The following is a 22,461-nucleotide window of genomic DNA, read 5'->3' as shown; positions in this document are numbered from 1 at the left end:
AATGTATCTAGAATTGTTCGCACAGCCTTTTTCTTTTTTTCATCATAAATGGCCTTGTAGCAGCTGATGTTCTCACAAACTGCATGGTAAACCTTTGTAAACCACTCAATATTTGGATCTTGCTCCTCATGCTTAGCAAATCCTGCTTCAATGAGATGAAAGGCTTCAGCTAATTCTTTTGTTGTAAGCTTTCTTGGCTTTGGATCTTCTGATTCTTCATGTTCTTGTGTTTCTAGATCAGCTGCTTCTCTATCTCCATAAGGTCTTCATTGGTTAATTCTTGTGAATGGGACTCTAGTAAGTCAATGACATCATTTTCATTGATGTTCAATTGCAGTGCATTGCCACTATTCACGACAGCTTTTCTGGCTTCGGCGATATCTTCGTCTGTGAAGCCATGAAAATCATCACAGAATTAAGGGCACAGTTTGTTCCATACTCCTTTCATTGTTGATTGCTTCACTTCCTCCCAAGAATCAGCAATGTTTTTGATGGCATCATGGATGCTATAATTCTTCCAGAACTCTCTCTCGAGGTCATCATATCATCTTCCATAGCCCTGACTGCATGCAGAAACATATGCCGTAAGTAATAAGCCTTAAATGCAGAAATGACTCCCTGGTCAATTGGCTGTGGTAATGATGTAGTGTTGAGTGGTAAAAATATGACCTTTACGTTAGGGTGAAAGTCATCTAAAGATGTTGGATGTCCAGGAGCATTGTCCAGCACAAGCATAATTTTAAAGGAATTTTCTTTTACAAACAATAACGTTCCACAGCAGAAATAAAACAGTTCAAGAACCAATCTTCAAACATGGCAAGTGTAACCCAGGCCCTTAAATTTGACTTCCAAATAACAGGAAGAGCTGCTTTAATACTGCAGCGAAGTGTGGGTTTGTTTACATGCACGAAAGAAACTAGTTCCCAAATTATTAATTTAATTATCCTTGTGGGGAGCCTTGGGAGTTCGTTTGTAAGTACGGAACATTGTAAGTCGGATCATCCATAACCTGGGGACTGCTTGTATGTATGTATGTATATATATTTTGGTGTGAGATTGAGACTAACGGAACAAAATGTACAGTTGGGTGCTGCTATACACCAGGTGATGGAATAGATGGTGAAGATAGTATGCATAGACAAATTGATGAAATGAGTGGAAGGAGGGGTAATTATTATGGGGGATTTCAACTATGGTAACATCGATTGGAAGGAGAAGAGGACACATGTGAGGAAGGAACTGGATTTTATTCAGTTGCTAAGGGATAACTATCTGAGACAGCATGTAATGGAAAATACTTGAGGTTCAAGAGTGCTTGCCCTAGTAATAGCATCTGAGAATTTGACTGTAATGAATATGACCATGTTGCCACCTATTGGTGAGAGTGATCATAGGGTCTTGACCTGGGAGGTGGCTAAAGGTGTGGAATTTTTGATTAAGACAGGGTACATGTGGAATTACCGTGCTGGCAAGTATGACAAGCTTAGGAGATTGCTTGGTTCAGTGCCATGGCATGTAAAACTGATGTTGATAGGGCATGGAAAGTGGTCAAGGAGCATTTGCAGGAGGTTATGGCTGACTGTATACCTAGAGTCCAAAGTAAATCAAGTAAGGGTTAAATGGATGAATAACACCATTAAACTTGAGTTGCAAAAAAAGAAACAACTGTGGAGGGAATTTAAGGAGAATGGTGACCTGCAGGCACATGAACGGTATAAAGTGCAGGCCAGAAGGGTAACAAGTGTCATAAGAAAAGCAAAAGCGGATTGTGAAAGGAAATTAGCCATGCAAGCTAAAGAGAATCCCAAACAGTTCTTTCAATATGCTGCAAGTAAAAGAAAAGCTGTACACGGCAGAATGACTTTAAGAAATGCCAATGGTAGGGAGGTCACTGAATCAGTCAATATAGTGGAATTACTGAGTGAGCACTTTGCAAGAGTATATCATCCAGGTGGTGACATTGAAGGAACGAAGGAACCATTAGTTTATAGGGGAATTGTGGTGAATGAAGTGAAGATGAATAGTCTATTACAGAACTTTAATGTGAATACATCTGTGGGATTGGACAGCATAGCAGCATGGGTCTTACGTGAAGCGGCTAAAGAATTGTCAGTACCCTTGACCATATTGTTTAATCTGAGTCCCGGATTTGGTTTGGTCCCAAAGGGGTGGAAAGAAGGGGAAAATAGTTCCACTGCATAAAGGAGGATCCAAGACTACTGTAGCAAATTACTGACCGATCAGCATATCAGGAGTCTTTGTCAAGGTCTTGGAGAAAGTAGTCAAGGGAAAAATACAGGAATGGATTGATGAAAATGAGATACTGTATGGGGGACAGCATGGTTTTGTGAAGGATAGATCATGCCTCAGTAACTTGCTCAGGTTTTACAACACAGTGATGGCTGAACTGGATAAGGGTAATGAGTTTACAATAATACTGCTGGACCTGGCTAAGGGCTTTGACAGTATACCACATGGAATTCTAATCTATAAACTGCAACATATGGGAATGGATATAGGGTTGGTGAGATGGATAGGAGGGTGGAGACCACTGCTGTTTAATTTGTTCATTAACGATATAGGGAAGGATCTGAGAGGAACAGTTCATTTTTTTGCTGATGATGCAAAGTTGGGTAGGGCAATAGTGAATGCAGAAGATGTCAAAATTTTGCAGGATGATTTGGATAGATTAAAGGTCTGGGCTAAGGAGAATGGATGTCAATTTAATGTGGCAAAATGTAAGGTTATGCATTTTGGGGTGAAAAGATTAGCAGCAGTATATCACATTGGTGAAACTGTACTCCAGGAGATTGATGAGGCCAGGGACTTGGGAGTGTTGGTGGATAGGGAGTTGAAGTTTAGGGTGCACATTGCAAAAGTGGTTAAATCAGCTCATCAAATCACTTGGATGCTGAAGAATACTTTGACGAGCAGAGATAAGCAAGTTATTGTTCCTCTGTATCGAGCCTTGATAAGACCCCATCTCGACTACTGTGCCCAGATTTATTCACCTAGGTTTCTTCTTGATGGGGGGGGGGGTGAGAGGATCCAGAGACGAGTGACCAAGATGATAGCAGGTCTATGGAATGAACCTTATGAAAACAGGTTGAATTTGTGGGTTGCAAAAGTTGGTTAATAGGCAGAAAAGGGGAGATATGATTGAGACATTCAAATTGCTGAAGGGTTTCTATAGGATTAATTCAGAGGATATTTTTGAGTACAGGACTGGTGGTAGGAGGACTAGGGGACACTCATTCACGACTCTAAAAGTAAAAAACTGGGTTTTTTACTTTTAGAGTCGTGAATGAGTGGAATAAGCTGCCAGAGTCTGTTGTGGGTGCTATGATGGTGAATGAGTTCAAGGCAAAGTATGATAGATACTGTGTGAATGTCGAATAGTTGTTATGGACATGATGTTTAGGGCCTCCCTCAATGAGTCTAAGGACTCCTGGAGCCACCTGTAATAATAATAATAATAATATATGTATGTGCTAAAGGAACAGGAATCCATCGAAAAGGAAGATTCTACCATGGATGCAAAAGATCTCAGTGCACTTGAACAAGGTGCATATTATCAGTGCATGCCTGGGAGACACTTCAATGATAAAGACAAGAGATATTGCCAAGCAGATCACAAGAAATATTAAATTTTGGGTAAACAAAAAATTCCATGCTCTCTTTCTTTATATATTCATTAGGTCTAATCGTCTATTACTGTAAAGCAATTTGTCTTTTTACAAATCAAATTTTGGTTTGTAAATGTAATGGAGAAACTGTAATGGAATGATATGGTTTGACATTAATTGTGCTATGGAGACATTTGTGTGCATACAAAACAGTTTTTGCCCATTAATAATTCAAACGACTGTCTACCATTATGATTGCAATATCAAGTGCCATAATATTCAAATTAAAAAACAATTCACTTATGCAAATATTTTGTAGTGTGTGTGTGGATTCTGGATTATTGGTTATGAAGAGCATTTGAGAATGTGAATTACAAAAGTTGGCGAATAAGAGGAAAAGAGATATGATAGAGACCTTCAAGTTAGTTAAGGGATTATATCAGATTAATACAGAAGGAATTATAAAAAGAGTAGATGTTAAGAAGGGAAGAACAAGAGGCCATCCTTGAAAGTTGTATAAAGATGTGGTGATGAGGAGCATTTTTTTTTTATGTGGAGTTTTGTTAGTGAGCAAAATGCACTGCCTGAGTGCATTGTGAATGCAGGTAGTGTAAATAAGTGATGGCCTGGTTGGCTGAGTGGTTAGCATATCCACTCTCCAGCCAAAAGGCTGCAGGCTGAAATCCCACCATGGGCATGGATGTTTGTGATTGTCTGTGAAAATACTAATGGTGGTGGTTGCAGTTCATTGTAGTTGGTGGATTGATGAATGGTGGAGACAGAGAGCTGCAGAGTAGGTGCCCTCCCTCGATGAGTCCTAGGACTCATTGGAGGTGTCACGAAATAATAATAAAATAACTTCAAAGCTCATTATGATATACATGTTGCTGGTTGAGTGGGCCTCCCAAGATGAGGCTGACACAGATGAAGCAGAGTTGATAGTTCATTGTGTCAATGAACTATCAACTCTGCTCTCAATGTCAGGCATCCTCACACTGATCCTTATGTGCCCTCTGTTACATACTATCTGAAGTAGTTACCCCTCAGAAACTCAAAACATTCATTTTTCCTTCTTCTCAAATGCCATTTATTCATTCCAATCAATACTTCCATAATTTAAACCATCCTCCTCTTTTTTGATAAATGAATATGCCTATACACTTCCTTGTTATCACTGCCCAACATTTCCAAATCTAGAGCACAAACCCTACTAAATATCTCAATCTTCCACTTTATACCCTACTGTATCAAAACTATTAACGCTTCTTTGACAATCTCTACAATGTGCAGGCTTAATCTCTCTCTCTCTCTTTCTGCTTCATGAACAGCAGTTCTTCTCTTCTTGCTATTTTTATCCTTGCAGAAAATGCATACCCTTCCATCTGTATTCCTGTCAATACATCCTCATCTAGAAATGGTTCACCATTCCAATGGTCCCCCCCCTCCCCAGGGAAATCAACTCAATCAGTGCAACAAATCTATCCCTTTTATTTTTGATATTCTCAGCATTCATAATATACACTAATTTTTTGAGTCTATAATCATTCCTATTTATGTCATCTGTCAGTTTTGACTCTCCATCCAAATTTCAACCCTCTCCCTTTTATTATGTGTCCTGAATAATTAAAGCAACCAGTGCGAAATCACAGAAACAATGAATACAACTTTAAAAAAATGTAATAAAGCAAAATCATATTTTATGTGCAGAGCAACTTAATAATATCTGTAAATGCTCACAGTATTTGTAAAATGGAAAGATTCAAAATGAAGAATACCCATTAATCATAAAGATTATCAAGAAATAAGTGTTAATTCAGGCAAATAAACAGAACAGGAGTGAAATGAATGAACAGCAGAATCAGAGAAGGTGCACGGGAAGAGAAGTATGGGGGAGGAAGACTTAAAAAAAAAGGTGACAAGCAAGTTAAAAAAAGAGAAAATTTCATGCTCGCATTTCAGTGGATGTGCATATTGTAATGGTTCTTAGTTTGTTTTAGGATATATTAGAAACCAATAATGAAGCAGAATGATATTTGAATTACTAAAATGTGTAAACAATCATTAATAGGCCATGTGAGAATGGGAATATAAAGGAAAGAACAATAGCAAATAGAAATACTTTTTAATAATAATACTTTTATTATTATTAATAATTATTAATAATTAACATTTGTGGTATTATATGTGCATCCTATAAGTTGCTGAGTGGCATAATTTAAAAAAAAAAAACTCACTTTAACAGATGTTACTATGGTCTTTTTTTTTTTTTAAAGTTGGATCAAATTACGGTAGCAATGTGTAATATGATGTTCTCTCAAAAGATGCCATTACTCACATGAATACTAGCATCAACACGTGGCCTGAAGGACCATCAAACAAAATGGCTGAGGCACGATTGTCATTCGAGGAAAGCAAGACCATTTTAAAGTGGTATTTCAAATTTGAGAATTTAATACCCTTGGACTTCTACCTATTAGAGACTCTAAAGGATGTAGTGTATCATAGAAAACCAGCTACACTGGCATGCGCAGCAATCCCACTGGACGCTAATGGTAACCACTTTGAGCATCTCGTGTAATTGCTGAGGTCAAAGGTAACTTGTATTCATCCCTTGATACCTGTATAAATTTAGTATTACAATTTTTATACAGGTTTTTCTTTTGCTGAAGTATATACATTTTTTTGACGGACTCTGTATATAACTAACCAATAATAAACAGCCACTGCATAGTTCACTGTACATTTGATAGTTCAATAAGTAACCAACTAACATTAGGGAGGGCTAATCCAATGAACTAATAATGTTGATCAGGTGATTCATTTAGGTGTGATAGGAATACATGATGATTGATGGAACAACAAATCATCATGTAGAATTGTTGCTCCTGTTATGTGTATTTATTTCTCTGTTTTAAGTATATTTAGCATGATTTTCTAAGAATTTTCTTTTGGTTACTGAGGATCAGTATATATTTTACACAGTAATAGGATACATGATTTTTGATCATCATCAGAATTATCCACCCTTTAACGAATCCTACATTCATTTTGTCAGTGGCATTTCTGTCATATCAATAATAGATATCTCACATATGCTAGTATTTTGATGTAGTTCAACTATTTCTTATAATACATAGAAACATTCATTTTTATTCAGGAATAGACAGATTTTTACTATGTGTGTTGTTTTCAAAGACCGGAAACAACAGACACAGTCTCATTGTATTTAGTGATGAAACATTTACAGTCTAAATACCTATATTTAGTACCTAGACTGTAATTAGTGTAATTAATGTGTTAAGTTAGTGCACAGATTACACTGGATCAATAAGAGGAAATTATAAAAATGAGTGGAAGATGGGAGGAGATGAATGAAAGGCCATCCCTGGAAGCTGTATAAAGGTATGGTAAAGGGGGGGAGGGGAGTGGGAAGTAGATTTTTACAGAGTGGTAGATGAGTGGAATGTACAGAATGTGTTGAAGAAGAATGTTGAAAGTGTGAATGGGTAAGGTTCAATACGATAAATATGTTGCTTGTTGAGTAAGTCCTCCCATGAAAGCTGCTGTAATAATAATAGCAAAAAATTAATTATGCAAAATTTTAACAAGCTCTGAATCATCTCAATCAAAGAAAAAATTTTAAATCACAACTATAAAATTTAGTTCACAAAAAAAAAAAAAAAAAATCACCTGATAATAAGATTTCTTGATGTCCTTTAGGGAGGCATTCTTAGATATCCCAAGAACTTCATAATAATTTTTTTTCTTATATATATTTGATGTATGGAAACTTCGATGATATGGTCTCCTTAATATACATGATAAAGTATTTACTAAAAAAAAAACAGAATTAAAAAATTATACATTTATTAAAAGAACTGATTTTAACATAATTTCACCCAACTTATTTCATTTGTCTTGATGATTTAAGTTAAAAAAAAGTTTCTTTGCAACATTTCTGTGATTAACATGTAAAACTGCACAACAACAAAATTCAAATTTTTTATATTATACATGATAAAAAATTATATTTTTGTTTTCATCCATATTTTTTCCCACGGCAAAGAACAGTCTTCGCTCATTACTTTATGCAGATGATGATATACTTCTAAATAAATACAATGCAAGTTCATTCTAACTAAACTGAATAACTGTTGTAATAAATTTGGCACAAAAATCAGCAATGGTAGAAAACAATAAAGAGAAATGCAACCAAAAGTGTATATCAATAGTTGAGGTACAAAAATAAAAAAAAAAATGAGGAATTTCCCAACGAAGATTTCTAGATAAGAATTTTGCAAGCATACTTGAGAAACTAAGAAAAATTGTGGAAGAGTACTTTGGAGAAGAAAAAAGTTGAATTTAGACCAAATAGAAGTTTTTGGGATTTAAGATAGAAGTTTTTCACTAGACAAATAGATAAGAAATAATGGGAATACAACAGAGATCTGTATTTAAACTTTGTAGCTCTTAAAAAACCATATGGCCAAGTGTCAAGAGCAAAGCTTTTCAATATAATACAATTATAGGGCATTGACGGGATATATTGAGAAATGTAGTATAAATTTGAGTTATAAGGCAGTATGGAAAGTTAGAATGTTATAAGTTAGAATGGAAAGAAGAATAGGAAGATATTGTGATGTAAAATAAGTGAGACAAGATGTATGCTCTTCCCAATGTTATTCATTGTTCCTTTCCTATTCCACTTTTTCCTTAATAATGGATCCTATTATGAAGGAAAGTGGCAATTAGGTCTGATATCAAAATTGGAGATATTCCATTCAGATCTTTACTTTATGTAGATGATTTATACTCTTAAATAAATCCAGTATATAAGTCTGCAGGATTCCTTAACTAAACTGAATAATTGCTATAACAAAAGTGATATAAAAATCAGCAATGAAAACACAAAGACTATAAAAATAGGCAGAACATTGAAAACATTTCCCAAATTTTCTCTTATTTGGTATAACTTTATTCAGCTGACTTCCTAAACCAGCTTTGCATAGTCTATTGGCTATTTCAACGTTAATTTTTAGTGAAGATGCCAAATTATGTGGAAACAGACTATGCAAAGCTAGTTTGTAAGAAGTCAGCTAAATAAACTGATATGGAATAACAGAGAAATAAGTCAAAACACTAAGCAGTGTACAAACCAATTTCGACTTATGGATCTTAGAACTGAGTGAGAAATAAAACAGTTGATCAATGGCTGGAGACCACAGATATGAGAGTTCTAAGAAAATGTAGGAGAGTAAACAAATGACATCAATAACAGAAATCATATTAAAAATCAAGACATCAGGAAGGAAACTAATGTTACTAGCTTTCAGGAATGTGTCAGCAGAGCTAATCTAAGATGGCATGGTCACTAAAACAATATGGGAGAGGAAAAATTAGCAAAGCAAGTGATTGATGCAAGGATAAGAAAAAGACCTAGACGAAGACCAAAATCTAGGTGAATAGATGCAGTGTAGTTTGATGACAAAAAACAAAAGATACGTGGGGTTTTTCATATATTTCCGGCCTGACTAACTTTTAGAGGCGATAGAAAGAAAACAACTGCGTCACTTTTCAACATAATCTTCCTTTACTTCACTACACTTTTTACATCTTTGAATTAATATTTCTATGTCACTGAAAAATTACCTAAAACTATCTTTCACCTCATCGTCATTTGCCAATTTTCTTCCTCAAAAGTCTTTCTTCAGTTTCGAGAAGAGGTGGTAGTCACTGGGTGCTAGATCTGGGCTGTAAGGTGGGTATTCAATCTCTTGGAAGCCATAGTCCTTCACAACAATACCCGTATGGACTGGAGCATTGTTGTGAAGCAGGCAAACACCATGACTCAGCATTTCGTCTCTTCTCCTTTACAGCATCATGCAGTTTGTGCAGGAGAGAATTCCCTGGCAATCCCAAAAGATTGTTGCCATGATCTTCTTGGTGGACTGAGTGACCTCGGTTTTTCTCAGTGGTGCTTTGCCTAGTTTATGCCACTCCATGGATTCTCTTTCGGAAAGAGGATCATAATAAAGGACCATGGTTTCATCCCCAGTGATAATGAATTCCAGCACTTCTCTCTGATTCTCTTGGAAAAGCCCTAAAATTTGCAGGAACAGGTCACACAAAGCTCCTTCTGAATTTAAGAGAGAAGTCAGGGTGCCCACCTTGCACTGACTGTCATGTGAAGCATTTCTCATGAATGATGCAAAAGACGACTGTTATAGAGAGCCACAACCATGCTGAGATTTCTTTAAGCTTTAGCCATGTGTCATTGAGCAGTTCCTCCTCAACAATTTTCCTCAGTCATCACTTCCACAGGCTGACCATCACAAGGATCATCTTCGATGCTCTCTTCCTAGGCAAAACTGTTTAGCCCATTCCTTCATGGTGGAATATGAAGGAGAAGCTTCCCCATAAACATCATCCAATCACTATTTGATAGCAATTGGAGAAAGCCCTTCTTTGGTGAAAAACTTTATCACAGCACGATACTCAATTTTTAACATTAGTCACTTAGCATGCCACGGGTTAGTCAAACAATGCCTCCAACTGAATGACACAAGTAGAGAGTTGAAACTGGTACAGTAACTTCCCCATAGATGGTGCTATCTGTCACACACATCATTTTAAAATTGGCATGAATTCTGTATGTCAGGCCAGAAGCTTTTGGAACCTACCTCGTACAATACCAGACTCCTGACAGATGACTAATTTGAAGGAAAATTGTCAATAAGAGGTTAATAATGTGAGCTATGTAATATACATATGATATGTAATATGTACTACCAAGGGTACATGTTACATATCAAGAAATTAATAATGATGAGGAAATCATGTAAAAACTAGTGGCTGTAAGTCAGCACATACTCAGAGAGTATAAAGAAAAATGTAGGAAAGCTAAGTTTTGTACAATCATGGGTTTTGGAGATTACAAACAAAGCTACTAAGGAAGTACCACCAAAGAAATCAATAATCATAAAGATTATATAAAAACTATGAAAAAATATTCTTGATGTTAGTGTAATCACTTTGAAAAATTACCCAAGGTAGCAAATAATAGAACAGTGGTAAAAAATATCCAGGAGAAATGCAATTAGCAGTATATATATCAATAGTGGAGGTTGAAAATTCATCAGAAAGCTAAGTGTAGAAAGGCAATTGAAACTGTATATTTTACAGCAGCTGTATCAAAGGCTTGGTTATAAGGTTGAACCTAGATGACCAAATATATCTTAATGGGTGCAAGGCTAGTAGATGCCACCTTGTACTTATTATATATATATATATATAATAACAAAAAAATTTGAGAATTATAGCAGGAATTTTTTTGAAAGCAGATATTCCCAAAAAAGTTTAGGCAAGCATACTTGAGAAAGCTTACGAAAAATCACTGAAGAAAAATTGGTAAAAAAATCACAAGAACAAATGATCTCCAAGTGATGATCCTACATATAAATTTGCTGATCTGTATGCAAATCTGTACAGCATAAATCTTACACAGCAATACATAGCTTATTCATGAGTGCAAATATGCAAGTAAACTGAAAGATTAAGCCACCTCCTTACATGTGTATGTAAGGAGGTGGCTTAACGTTCAATCAGGTGCTCAGAAAGTATAAAGAAAAATGTAGGAAGGCTAAATTTTGTATAAAAATAGTGGCAGCCATGGAAAGAAAGTATAAAGAATATATATAAAGAAAGTATAAAGAAAATGTGTAAAGACACTCAGAGAATTTCTGCAATAGAGGAGAACACTGACCATGAGGGATAAAAGGGTGTTGTGGTTGCATCATATAAAAAAATTTGATCAGACCACATGTGGATTTCTGTGCTCAGATCTGGTCACTGGGATTTGAAGCGGATGAAATAACCTTGGAGAGGGTGCAAAGGTGGATAATGAAAATGATTTCAGGACTGTACAGTGTTGGTTATGAGGACAGACTGAAAGCATACAAATTATAGATTTTGGTGGATAGAAGATGAAAGGGGAGGAGGAACTGTGATTGGGACAGTTATGCAGTTGAAAGATTATTATTGGATTGACACTGGAGAAATTTTTCAGATAACAAGAGTGGAAGCAACATAAACAATAGGACATCGTTGAAAGTTGCAAAAGAAAGTAGTAAAAGGATAAGAAGATTTTTTTTTTTGTTAAATTTCAAAGGATTTTCCAAGTTGTTATACCAACAATGGCTACAGACTGTAGAGTGACATGCACTTTATTTAAGATAGCTAACAGTATTTGGGCTTATATATGGTGACACAGAAAATCCAGACAGGGCATGCTTATTTCGATACCTTATATAATTTTTCCCCATGCTCCCTACTTCATATATTTCCATATGAGGTAATCTGTGTGGGGATCATCTTTACTAGCAATTCTGCAGGAATATTATTTTTCAACAAACACCTACAAATGCAAAGATTTCACATTTCTAGAATTGTTGTGAACCTAATAAGATTCATTACTGTAAAAAGAAGTGGCCCAGACAAAATTAAAGGAAAATTTGCTTTACTGACAATGGAATTCATTTATATTTTGAGAGAGGGGATAATTCTCATATATACACATATATATGTATAGCAAGCCAGCTCTCTCAAGAAAAGAAGACCATTACTAATATCCAAGAATGTGTAAGAAAAGCTAATCTAAGATAGATGTTGACTCCATGGAAATTACCAAAAAAAAAAAAAAATAATAATAATATGGTAACACTTAAGCAGAAGAGGAGATGAAAAACTGGCAAAACAAAGGATTAAATCAAAAAACAGCAGAATCCCCCCCCCCTTTTTTCAATGTTTTTTTTTTCCCCATTGAAATGCTGATTGGACTGCATCCAAATGGTTTTGATGTTAGGTGCCTGGAGAAAGTTTTGTTCACCGAGCATGCTGAAGCATAAATTCAAGGATTAGCAATTAGGGTGGAAGCAAGTGAGTTTATGTGAAGGCACTCATGAAGCGAGTGAATGTGAGAATCAACAAAGTGAGGAATCTAGTCTCTTACGCAAAAATATTGAATAGGGTAGACAATTCAGAAAGTAAAGGTACACGAGGACCTAAAGGGATACTGCAGTTTCTATATACTAATGCCAGAAGTATCAGGAACAAGACGGAGAAGTTTTTGGCATTGGTGACCGCAACCTCGGCAAAAGTTATAGGCATTAGTGAGACTTGGCTAACAGTAGATGTAGCTATAGTGATAGAATGTGAAGGGTTTAGTATTTTCAGGGAAGATAGAGAAGATAGGATGGGGGAGGAGTATTGCTGATGATAGCAGATGAATTGCAGCCAAAAAGAATAGGAGATAGGCAGGAGGGTGGCTGTTCATTTGAAGTAGTCTAGTGTGAGATTAAGGCCAGTAAGACAAAATATACAGTTGGTTGCTGCTATAGGCCAGGGAGTTCCACAGATGATCTGGAAGACGTACCATATAATTAGTACAATGAGTGTAGGTCAAGTGATTATTATGAGGGACTTCAAATATGATAGACTGGAAAAATATAAACCGGAAGGAAGAAAGAAATAGAATTTATACACCTACTAAGAGATAATTACTTAAAGCAGTATCTGATGGAGGGAAGTAGTGATGGGAGAGTATTGGACATGGTCATAAGTTCAGAAGAGCTTTCCATAACCAAGGTGACCACATTGCCTCCAACTGTTGAAAGTGACCATGTGGTCTTGACTTGGAAGATTATAAAACATGAATATTCTGTTAAAAAGGGATATATGTGGAACTACAAGGCAGATGATTATGATAAGCTTAAATCCGTGCCATGGCATAAAACACTGCAGGGTAAGGATCTGCAGCCGTAGCACAATTGGAAGAATAGCAGAACATTGCGCCATTCTATTGGAAAAGACCTAGGTTCGATTCTCATTGTGACGAGGAGGAATCCTTAAATGGGCTTTTTCAGTTGAAGGTGAGTTAGCCGATCTCATACGGTGGTAGCAGGGTTTTTTCTCCTGTAAACTCCGGTTTTTCATCCCGTGTACAGACAAATCAGCCTTCAGAACACACAATTTACTGACAAAAATACTGTTGTTGGATGATGGGCGATAGATGGCGTTGATAGTAGCAGTGTTGGAGTTCAAGAATTAATTAGTAGTGGAGAGGATGAGATGTATTAGCGAAGTAGTGTGCCCTCCCACGATGAGTCCTTGGACTTACTGGAGTTGTCATGTAACAATAATGATAATATCATAACAAAAATAAAAATACAGCAGAAATTCACAAATATTTTTTGCTAGCCTGGTTGGCCAAGTGGTTAGGATATCCGCTCTCCAGCCAAAATGCTGCAGGGTTCATATCTTGCCATGGGCATGGATGTTTGTGACTGTCTGTAGAAATACTAATACTGGTGATAATAGGCAGTAGATGGTGTTGGTGTAGATGATGTGGTTCACTGTAGTTGATGGATTGAGTGGGTTGATGGAGAGTTGTAGAGTATGTGCCCTCCCTCGACGAGTCTTTGGACTCCTGAAGGTATAAAAAATAATAATAATAAATAAATAAGGATGTTAAGTACTTCATGGGATAGCTTAAGGGTCATCTAGAGGCAGCAATATTAAATTGTATACCTAAGATAAGGAGGGTTAATCAGATGGGAGTTAGATGGATGAATAATATCATTAAGCACGAGCTGCAAAAGAAGAAAATGCTGTGCAGGGTATATAAAAAGAAAGGTGACCAACAAACTCATGAACAGTAAAAGACTCAGGCAAGAAAGGTGACCAGCATGGCAAGGAAGGCAAAATCTGATTATGAGAAGAATGTAGCCAAGCAGGCCAAAGAAAATCTCAAAGAGTTCTTTCTTTATGTGGCAAGTAAGAGGAAGAATGGTTATGGAAGATTAACCTTAATAAGCAATGATGGTCACAAGGTGACAGAAGCAGATAAAATAGTTGGGTTACAAGTGACCACTTTTGCAAGGATATATCATCCTAGTGAGGTTACTGCTTTAACATATGTGATAGACACACTGATGTGGGAACAGAGGTTGATGAATTGGAGGTTCTTAGGATATTGCAGAATTTCAATGTAAATACAGCTGTGGGATGGGATATCAGTTAGGGTTTTGTGAGAATCTGCAAGGGAACTGGCAATGCCTCTGACTAGGCTCTTTAAGTCTCAGCTCTAGAAAGAAGGCAAAATAATTCCTTTGTATAAGAGAGGGTCTATGACTGCAGTAGCAAATTATAGACCAATCAGTATCTCAAGCATGGTGGTAAAATTACTAGAAAGATTGGTCAAAAAGAGAATTCAAAAATGAGTAGATAAAAATATGATACTGTAAACGGTCAACATAGTATGTAAAGGGTCGGTCATGCCTTAGTAATTTATTTCTTTTTATAAGAGTAACAACAGAGTTGGATAAAGGAAATGGCTACATGACGATTTTTTACTCCCATTGAAATGCTGATTAGACTGCATCTAAATGGTTCTGATGTGCATTTAACAGAATACCGCATGGAACTCTGTTATGCAAATTAGAACAATTGAAGATAGACATGACACTGCTTAACTGGATAAGAGGGTGGCTATTGAACAGATATCAAAAAGTGGTATATGGAGGGGCAGAATCAAGGCGAATAGTGATGTGTGCAAGGTTCAGTGCCGAGACCATTGCTGTTTAATTTGTACATAAATGATATAGGCAATAACCTGAAAGGAAACATCCAGTTGTTTGCTGATGATGATGCAAAATTAGGTAGAGCAATAGTTAATTAAGGTGATGGGAAGAGCTTGCAAGATGATTTAAATAGGCTGTCAGTATGGACAAAAGATAATGGATGTCAATTTAATGTGGAGAAATGTAAAGTTATGCATTTTGGGAAAAATAGATTACAAACTGTGTATAACATTGATGGCACTGTACTCTAGGAAATGGATGAAGTTAAAGATTTAGGGGTGATGGTAGACAGAGAGTTAAAATTTAAAGGACATATTGCTAAGATAACCCATGAGATTACTTGGCTATTGAAGAACACATTAACAAGTAGAGATAAGGAAGTTGTCGTTCCTCTTCACAAGGCCTTAATACACCCACATCTGGATTACTGTGCTCAAGTCTGATTCCCTAGATTTCTTGGGAATGAGGAAGCAGTGGAGAGGATTCAGAGGTGAGTGATGAAGATGGTGAGCAGCCCATGGAATGTTCCCTGAGGACAAATTTAGGGTGTGTGGATTGCAGAAGTTGGTTGAGATGAGAAAAATAAGAGGATATGACAAACATTTAAGTTACTTAAAGGGTTTTATAGGATTGATGCAGGGGAGATTCTTCAGCACTTGGCTTGAGAGACCAGAACAAGGGATCACCTCCTGGAAGTTGAATAAAGGTGTGGTTAGCAGAGGGTGTGAGGACTAGATTTTTTGCTTGTAGAGTTGAGAGTCAGTGGAATGAGTTGCCAGTCAGTTGCGAGTGCTTTGTCTGTTAATGGGTTCAAGGTATGATTGTGTGTGGATAGATTATGTCTACCACAATGAATCTTCTGACTTCATGGAGATGCCTGTATAATAATAATGATTTACCAGATGCATACTTGTGGAAGGCATAGGCTAATCTTCAGAGAATGACATGACAGCAGGAGTGAACTTCTTGAAAAAGTTGTACATTATGCTTATCTTAGTTCTGCACAGGCTTCATTTTCCATTCAGCATAAAAATTGCAGCTTTCATCATTCTCCTGCTTTGCTAAATCTCATCATGTTGACATCCATTTCCTCAATCAACCAAACTGCCTTATTAGCAAAGAAAAATGCACCTGCCAATTTTTTCATGCAAACTTTTTGGAGATTCGGCTTCCACTTCTGGTTCTTCTGTTGGTCGATTGGTAGAGCCTCTGCTACTAATGGCTCGCAAAAAGTTAAGTAAGTTTGAGCACGATTAGTAGTTGGATGGGGTTCAATCGTTTGATGCTGTTGGCACACTCTCCCTCGATGAGTCTTTGGACTCCCTAGAGGTGTCACATAATAATAATAATAATAATATGGGTTTCAACAATTGAAGGTAAGTTAGCTGATCTCATATGGAAGTTTTTTTTTTCTTACTCCAAGAAACTCAAGTTTTTTACTGCAATCGGCCAGGAAAACACAACAATTAATAGATATAATACACCTAATAGCCTTAAGATGTTTCTGCCATAATCAAAATCAACCAATTCTGAGTTTTCTCACCATGAATAGCAACAATTGCATGAGCAAAAGTATTTCTTATTTAACTTATTTAATTCTTAAGTTTAAGTTATATTAATTATTTAATTTATTGCTGACTTGAAGACAGTAATAACACCCTGGTCCATAGGTCATAGGAGTGATATAGTGGTGAACAAATTAGTGGGATTTAGCAGCATCATTGTGTAGCCATTCACTTTATCAAACACTCACGCTATTGTATCATAAGTACAAGTGGTCATAAGTCGAGGGCTGACTATTTCCCTTCAAATCATTTCCTATATGCATTATATACAAAGCAAACAGCAGTGGCCTATATAAGAAGAGCATTGTAGCATACCACTAGTCACCTGTTGTCTCCTGGATTCTGCTCCTCCACACACACACTACTTTGGTATCTATCCATTAGCCACCCTTATATCCAACCCCTCTTTGTTTCAATTTGTGTAACAGAATTCCATGTGATATCTCATCAAACACCTCTGCAAAATTTAGCATCATTATGTAGACATTCACTTTATCCAACACAGTAAATCACTCTATTATAAAAAAAATGCATAAGTTACTTAAGGTATACCTCCTCCTCCACTCCATTCACAAAGTCTTGCCACCTCCAATAGAATATCATATTCTTATATATATGTTTATATATATATACATCCATTCCTGAATTCTATCTTTGACCAACTTTTCAAAATATCTTTACCACTACTCCTGACTGGTCAATCATTCACTACTATAGTTATTGCTGTACAATTTTAATAAAAAAACAATCAACATATTTTCCACAAATTGTTTCATGAAAACTAGTTCATTCTTAAGTTTTTTTAATGCAGATGAAGGGAGAGAGACATGAGCAAAACCAATAAGGTACTGTTTGCTTACAAACATATCCAAAAAATAATAAGTGAATTTGTGTAAATATCTTCTGGCTACTATAAACTGTTTCCAAATGCAGAAAATTTATGGAAACAGTTTATTCTGCAGCCAAAAACTTGTGAACTAGCATAAAAATTTTCAAAACATTATCATTCTAAATCTTTTCCATTTGGCTCATGATATCAAATGGCACAAATTCTGGTTCAACAGGTTCTCTGAAGATTTACATCTTATTGTAAATAAAAACATGATGTAAATGCTGCAGCCATATATATATATATATGTGTCCATTCAAATGAATGACTCTTTCTACAACTATGAATAATGCTCTAGTGCTGGCTTTATTAGTGAGGATAATGAGGGCAATTGTGAAGAGGCAAACCAAGTGCCAGCCAAAGGCAAACTTCATATTTCTAGCAAAACAGTGTGCAGCTTCCCCCCCCCCCCAAAGTCTATCCTCATCCACTTCTCTACCTTTTCTTTTGTTATTAAAACTATATACACTGTGACTGCTTAAAGTAAATCACAAGCAGGCCCTAAAAAAAGACAAACATACATCTAATGATAATTATGAACACATGGACTTAACATCAGGTTAACCCATGCTAATCCTCCTGGGTATGCCAGATAGGTTGATACTTTCAGTGCAAGATGACCAGAATGTCATGTAAAGTTGGATTATTGAAACAATCCAGAAAAGTATTCCCAGTCTTCCTCAGATATTTTGCTAGTATCAAAACCAGAATCAGTTTTCTTAAAGACTGCCAGCCTGGTTGGCCAAGTTAGTGTATTCGCTCTCCAGTCAAAAGACTGCGGGTTCGAATCCCACAGCGGCATGGATGTTTGTCATTGTCTGTGAAAAATCTAGTGGTGGTGGTAGACAGTAGATGATGTTGGTGTAGATGATGCAGTGTGTGGATTAAGTGGCGGAGACGGAGAGTTGTACAGTAGTTGCCCTCCCTCAATGAGTCTTTGGGGGTGTCACGTAATAGTATTACTGGAGATTCGGCTCGGGGAGAAACAGTCTAACTCCGAACCAAGTTCTTCTCTCAAATGCCACAACTCCAAGAAATGAAACATCGCTTAAGATTAATGCAATTAAACAATTTTAGAAAATTTTCCCCAACTGCATTATATAAATTTATCCAGTTCTTACCGCGAATAGGTTGGCATTGTGAAGTAATACTCTTTGAAAGTAAATGTGTTGACCTGAACTCAAAATTTGACAAAAATTTAGCAGCACATCTAAAACAAAGAATATATGTCCTAGTGATCATTTCTCCTCCAACTTGTTTTGTAAAAACAATACAACTTTTTATTTAACTTGGGAAATGTTCATATAAAAGAAATTGAAATTCGTAAAATACATTCGATATACAACACACACTACCGGACAATGTGGCTCATGATGAAATTGCGATACAAGTGCCATCTACTGACTATACCTCGATAACAAAAAAAGGTTTCCATTAAATCAAGCTAGATGGAAAATGCAACAAGTGTAGAGAGAGAGAAAAAAAAATCACACGTTAACTCCAAGAAGGTACTAGTACTGTATTAGATATATATAAATCATAGATGACCAAATACTCATCTCAAATCCCCGCCTCTTCTGACATAAGTAAGGAATGGGAAAATATAAACAAATTAATGAAACAGGCAATAGAGGAAGTTCTCGGGACAAGAATAAAAACATTAAAAAAAAAAAAAACGATTAAAGAGTGAGAATGATGAAACAATACCTTGTAACCTTGCAGAAAGGGGGGACTTCATACATAGTGCTAGCCAGGCCAACCGAGAACATATCGTTATAGACTTGATTCTCATCACCGATTATAAGAACTTTTCTGAAACTATTCTTCGGTAGATTTCCATGTTGGTCGATCTTGGGCGTTGATAAAGTAGGTTTCTTTTTATCAAAAACCTGCGCATCTGAAAAAAAAAAAAGCCGTACTCTCTCTCTCTCGTGAAAAAACCTTGAAGGATGGAAACTGGCTGACCAAAAGTTAGGACTAAAGAAGCTCCGATTATTTCCATTTAGGAATAATTGCTTTAGCGGATTTATTTATCAAACAGCGGAAGCTATACAGGAAAAGGAAAAGCTTATAAGCTACACTTAGAGAAAAAAAGCTATAATTACAGAAGGCCTCGCCTACTCCCGTATATACGGGAATAAAAAAAAAAAAAAAAAAAAAAAAAGGCGTTAGCTGATTTTTTTTTTTTTTTTTAGAATCATTAGACACTTAGAAAATTAAAATAAATATGTAAAAACATATAATATGGAAAGATTAGTTTAGGAAAGATAATTAGGATTGATTACTAATATTTAAAAACACATCTATCTCTGATTGGTACCAGTGGAGATTGAACTGCCCACTTAGTCTCCAAAAGTTAGATAGGGCTAAATGGCCTCGCCTACTCCCTGTATACGGGAATAAAAAGGCGTTAGCTGATTTTAATAAAAAAAAGAGCCTGTGTAGCTCAGTGGATGTGGCGTGTGAGAAGTGGCTGGACTCAGACCAGAGCAGACGTGTTTTTGTGTGCTCCTTAGTGTTTGAGCGTAAGAGGATTAGTGCTGCTTAAGCCTTTACCAGTGCGGGCATGTTGCCTTTAACGTACCGTCTGCGTTCATACAGCATGTCGTCGATCGCGGAAAAATCTTCACTTGCTAATACAAGCTCACCTATTAAGGCTACTAGCTTTCAACAACTACCGGAAGGAAATGTTTCATCTGGCAATACCTCTTCAAGTACCAAGGCTACTGGATCTCTGAAGGATACATCCCCAGTCTCTACAGTAACAAATCTACATAACACAATGGAACAGGCATCAGCGACCGTCTTTCAGTCACCTGCTGCCAGTACAACGAAGGATTTCAATTCAGATGTTCTCTCATCGTTGAATCTCCCAGATGAACTAGATTGGAGCAAGGCCTGCATCCTAAAGTGTGATCCTTCTGGCGCCCCATATACAGAACTGGATATCATCGAAAGTTTGAAAGGCAAGGTAAGAGGTTCCGATGTATGGCACCTTGGCTCCTTAAAGTTCAGTTATATTTTCATAATTTCATTTAAACATGTTTCTTTGAAAGAAAAATTTGCTAAATTAAAATCACTTAATGTTAATAACCATACATGTGAAATTATCCCCATTGTGAGATCTAGAAAATTCGATATTTTAATTCATTGGTTGCCCCCCCCCAAAAAAAATATCTCATAGATTAGTTGGCATGCACTTTGAATCATTTGGTAAAATAGAATGTATTGAAAATGTATCCAATATAAAAGATAAAGAATGGGCGCATGTATTATCTAACAAAAAAAGATTAACTATTACATTGAATGACGATGCCAGAATAGAAAATATCCCGTACTTTATAAAAGTTTCTAAAATGCCAGGCTTAGTGATCATTCCAGGAAGACCTCCTGTATGCTTCAGATGCAGGCAGGTAGGTCATTTAAGAAGAGAATGTACAGCATCGAAATGTGAGCGATGCAAGAGAATCGGACACGATATTAAACAATGTCCAGGGCAGACATATGCCTCCATGCTGGCGCGCGCCCTTCGGGCAGTCAACCGAACACATGCGACGAGCTTGAAAAAGCAGAAGACTTCCAGGAAATAACCTCAGGTATTGAATATGAGGCAGAGAATCGGGTCAATGAGAGCAGCACCCCAGGGCTTAACACCTACGGGCACGAGGAATGTAGTGAGGATAACTCTCTGCTAAAGGCAAAGGAAGGGATTATCCGGGCGGGCGAGGAGACTATCAGCCAAAGGTCAGTTTCAAATTCAGAAAAAGTAACAAAACCTGAAACTACAGAGAAAAAAAAATCACTCCGAATAACACAAATGAAGAAATAAATAATAATTGCCCGGTTGAAGATGAACTTCCAAACATTGAAATAATTCAAACTATCTCGGTAACACAAATTACAGAAAAAAGTAAAACGGATTTAGAAAACGAAGTAGAGAAATCAGAATGGAATACTAAACAGACCCCAGTAAAGAGAGCAAAAATTAAGTTTACCTAACATCACCAAAAGCCGGAAGTCAAAACCCAAAGAAAAAAAAATAGCTAAGAGTCCGGAAAGAAAAGGCTCTAGAAAACTTTCTAACTATGACTCACAATCTAAAAATCATCACACTAAATGTAAACGGGCTAAATAATAAAACATCGATTCAACTAACAGTTAATTTAATCTTTCAACACAGACCCGATATACTTATGATACAAGACACTAGACTACACAACAACACTGATCCATCAAACAGCTTCAAATACAAGTTACAAACAATGTACCATATCGTTGCCAAAGAGACTCAGACCAATGGAATAGGTGGAGTTACTACACTAATAAAAAAAATCGGGTAACCTCCAAATATTATCCCATAATGTCGTAATCAGGCATAGAGTTCTGGAGTTCGAGCTCCTTTGGCAGAAAAAAATACACAACATAATTAACATATATGGACCAGCCACACATAATCATAAGACCACCTTCCGGGAGGAAGTGCGACACTATATTCAACAAAAAAATAACCCAATAATAGCAGGAGATATGAACTTTACAGAACCACCACAAAAGGATCAAGAACACCCAAACTTACTTCCGCAGAAAAATTTCACAAGAGTTGTCACCCCCTGTGGCCTATCAGATGCCTTCAGAATCTTGCATCCCCAAAAGAAGGAATTCACATATTTTGCACCCGGAAACGCCTCTAGAATAGACCGCATATACATCCAAACATTCAGAAATATAAAGGTCAAAACTGTACA

The 22,461-nt window shown here is 36.5% G+C and overlaps 1 protein-coding gene across 2 annotated transcripts in view; it reads right to left on the bottom strand.

Annotated features, from left to right (window-relative positions):
- The window catches only part of LOC150100138 (dnaJ homolog l(2)tid, mitochondrial-like), a 149,140-nt gene extending 130,055 nt beyond the window's left edge, over window positions 1-19,085 (bottom strand). For both annotated transcript variants that reach the window (XM_090402825.1, XM_090402824.1), the window contains exons 1-2: window positions 18,838-19,085; window positions 7,317-7,459 (exon numbers count right to left, since the gene is read on the bottom strand). In XM_090402825.1, the coding sequence (XP_090258951.1) occupies window positions 7,317-7,459; window positions 18,838-18,958 (264 nt within the window). In that variant the 5' untranslated portion in view covers window positions 18,959-19,085. The remainder of the gene's footprint in view (window positions 1-7,316; window positions 7,460-18,837) is intronic.
- Window positions 19,086-22,461: the final 3,376 nt, after the last annotated feature.

This window comes from Typopeltis vanoorti, chromosome 13 (assembly GCF_054136105.1).
Source record: "Typopeltis vanoorti isolate ZY-2024b chromosome 13, IOZ_Tvanoo_1.0, whole genome shotgun sequence".
Classification (NCBI taxonomy): Eukaryota; Metazoa; Arthropoda; class Arachnida; order Uropygi; family Thelyphonidae; genus Typopeltis; species Typopeltis vanoorti.
Note: the sequence above shows the minus strand (reverse complement) of the source record. Positions and strands in the feature narration are given on the sequence as shown.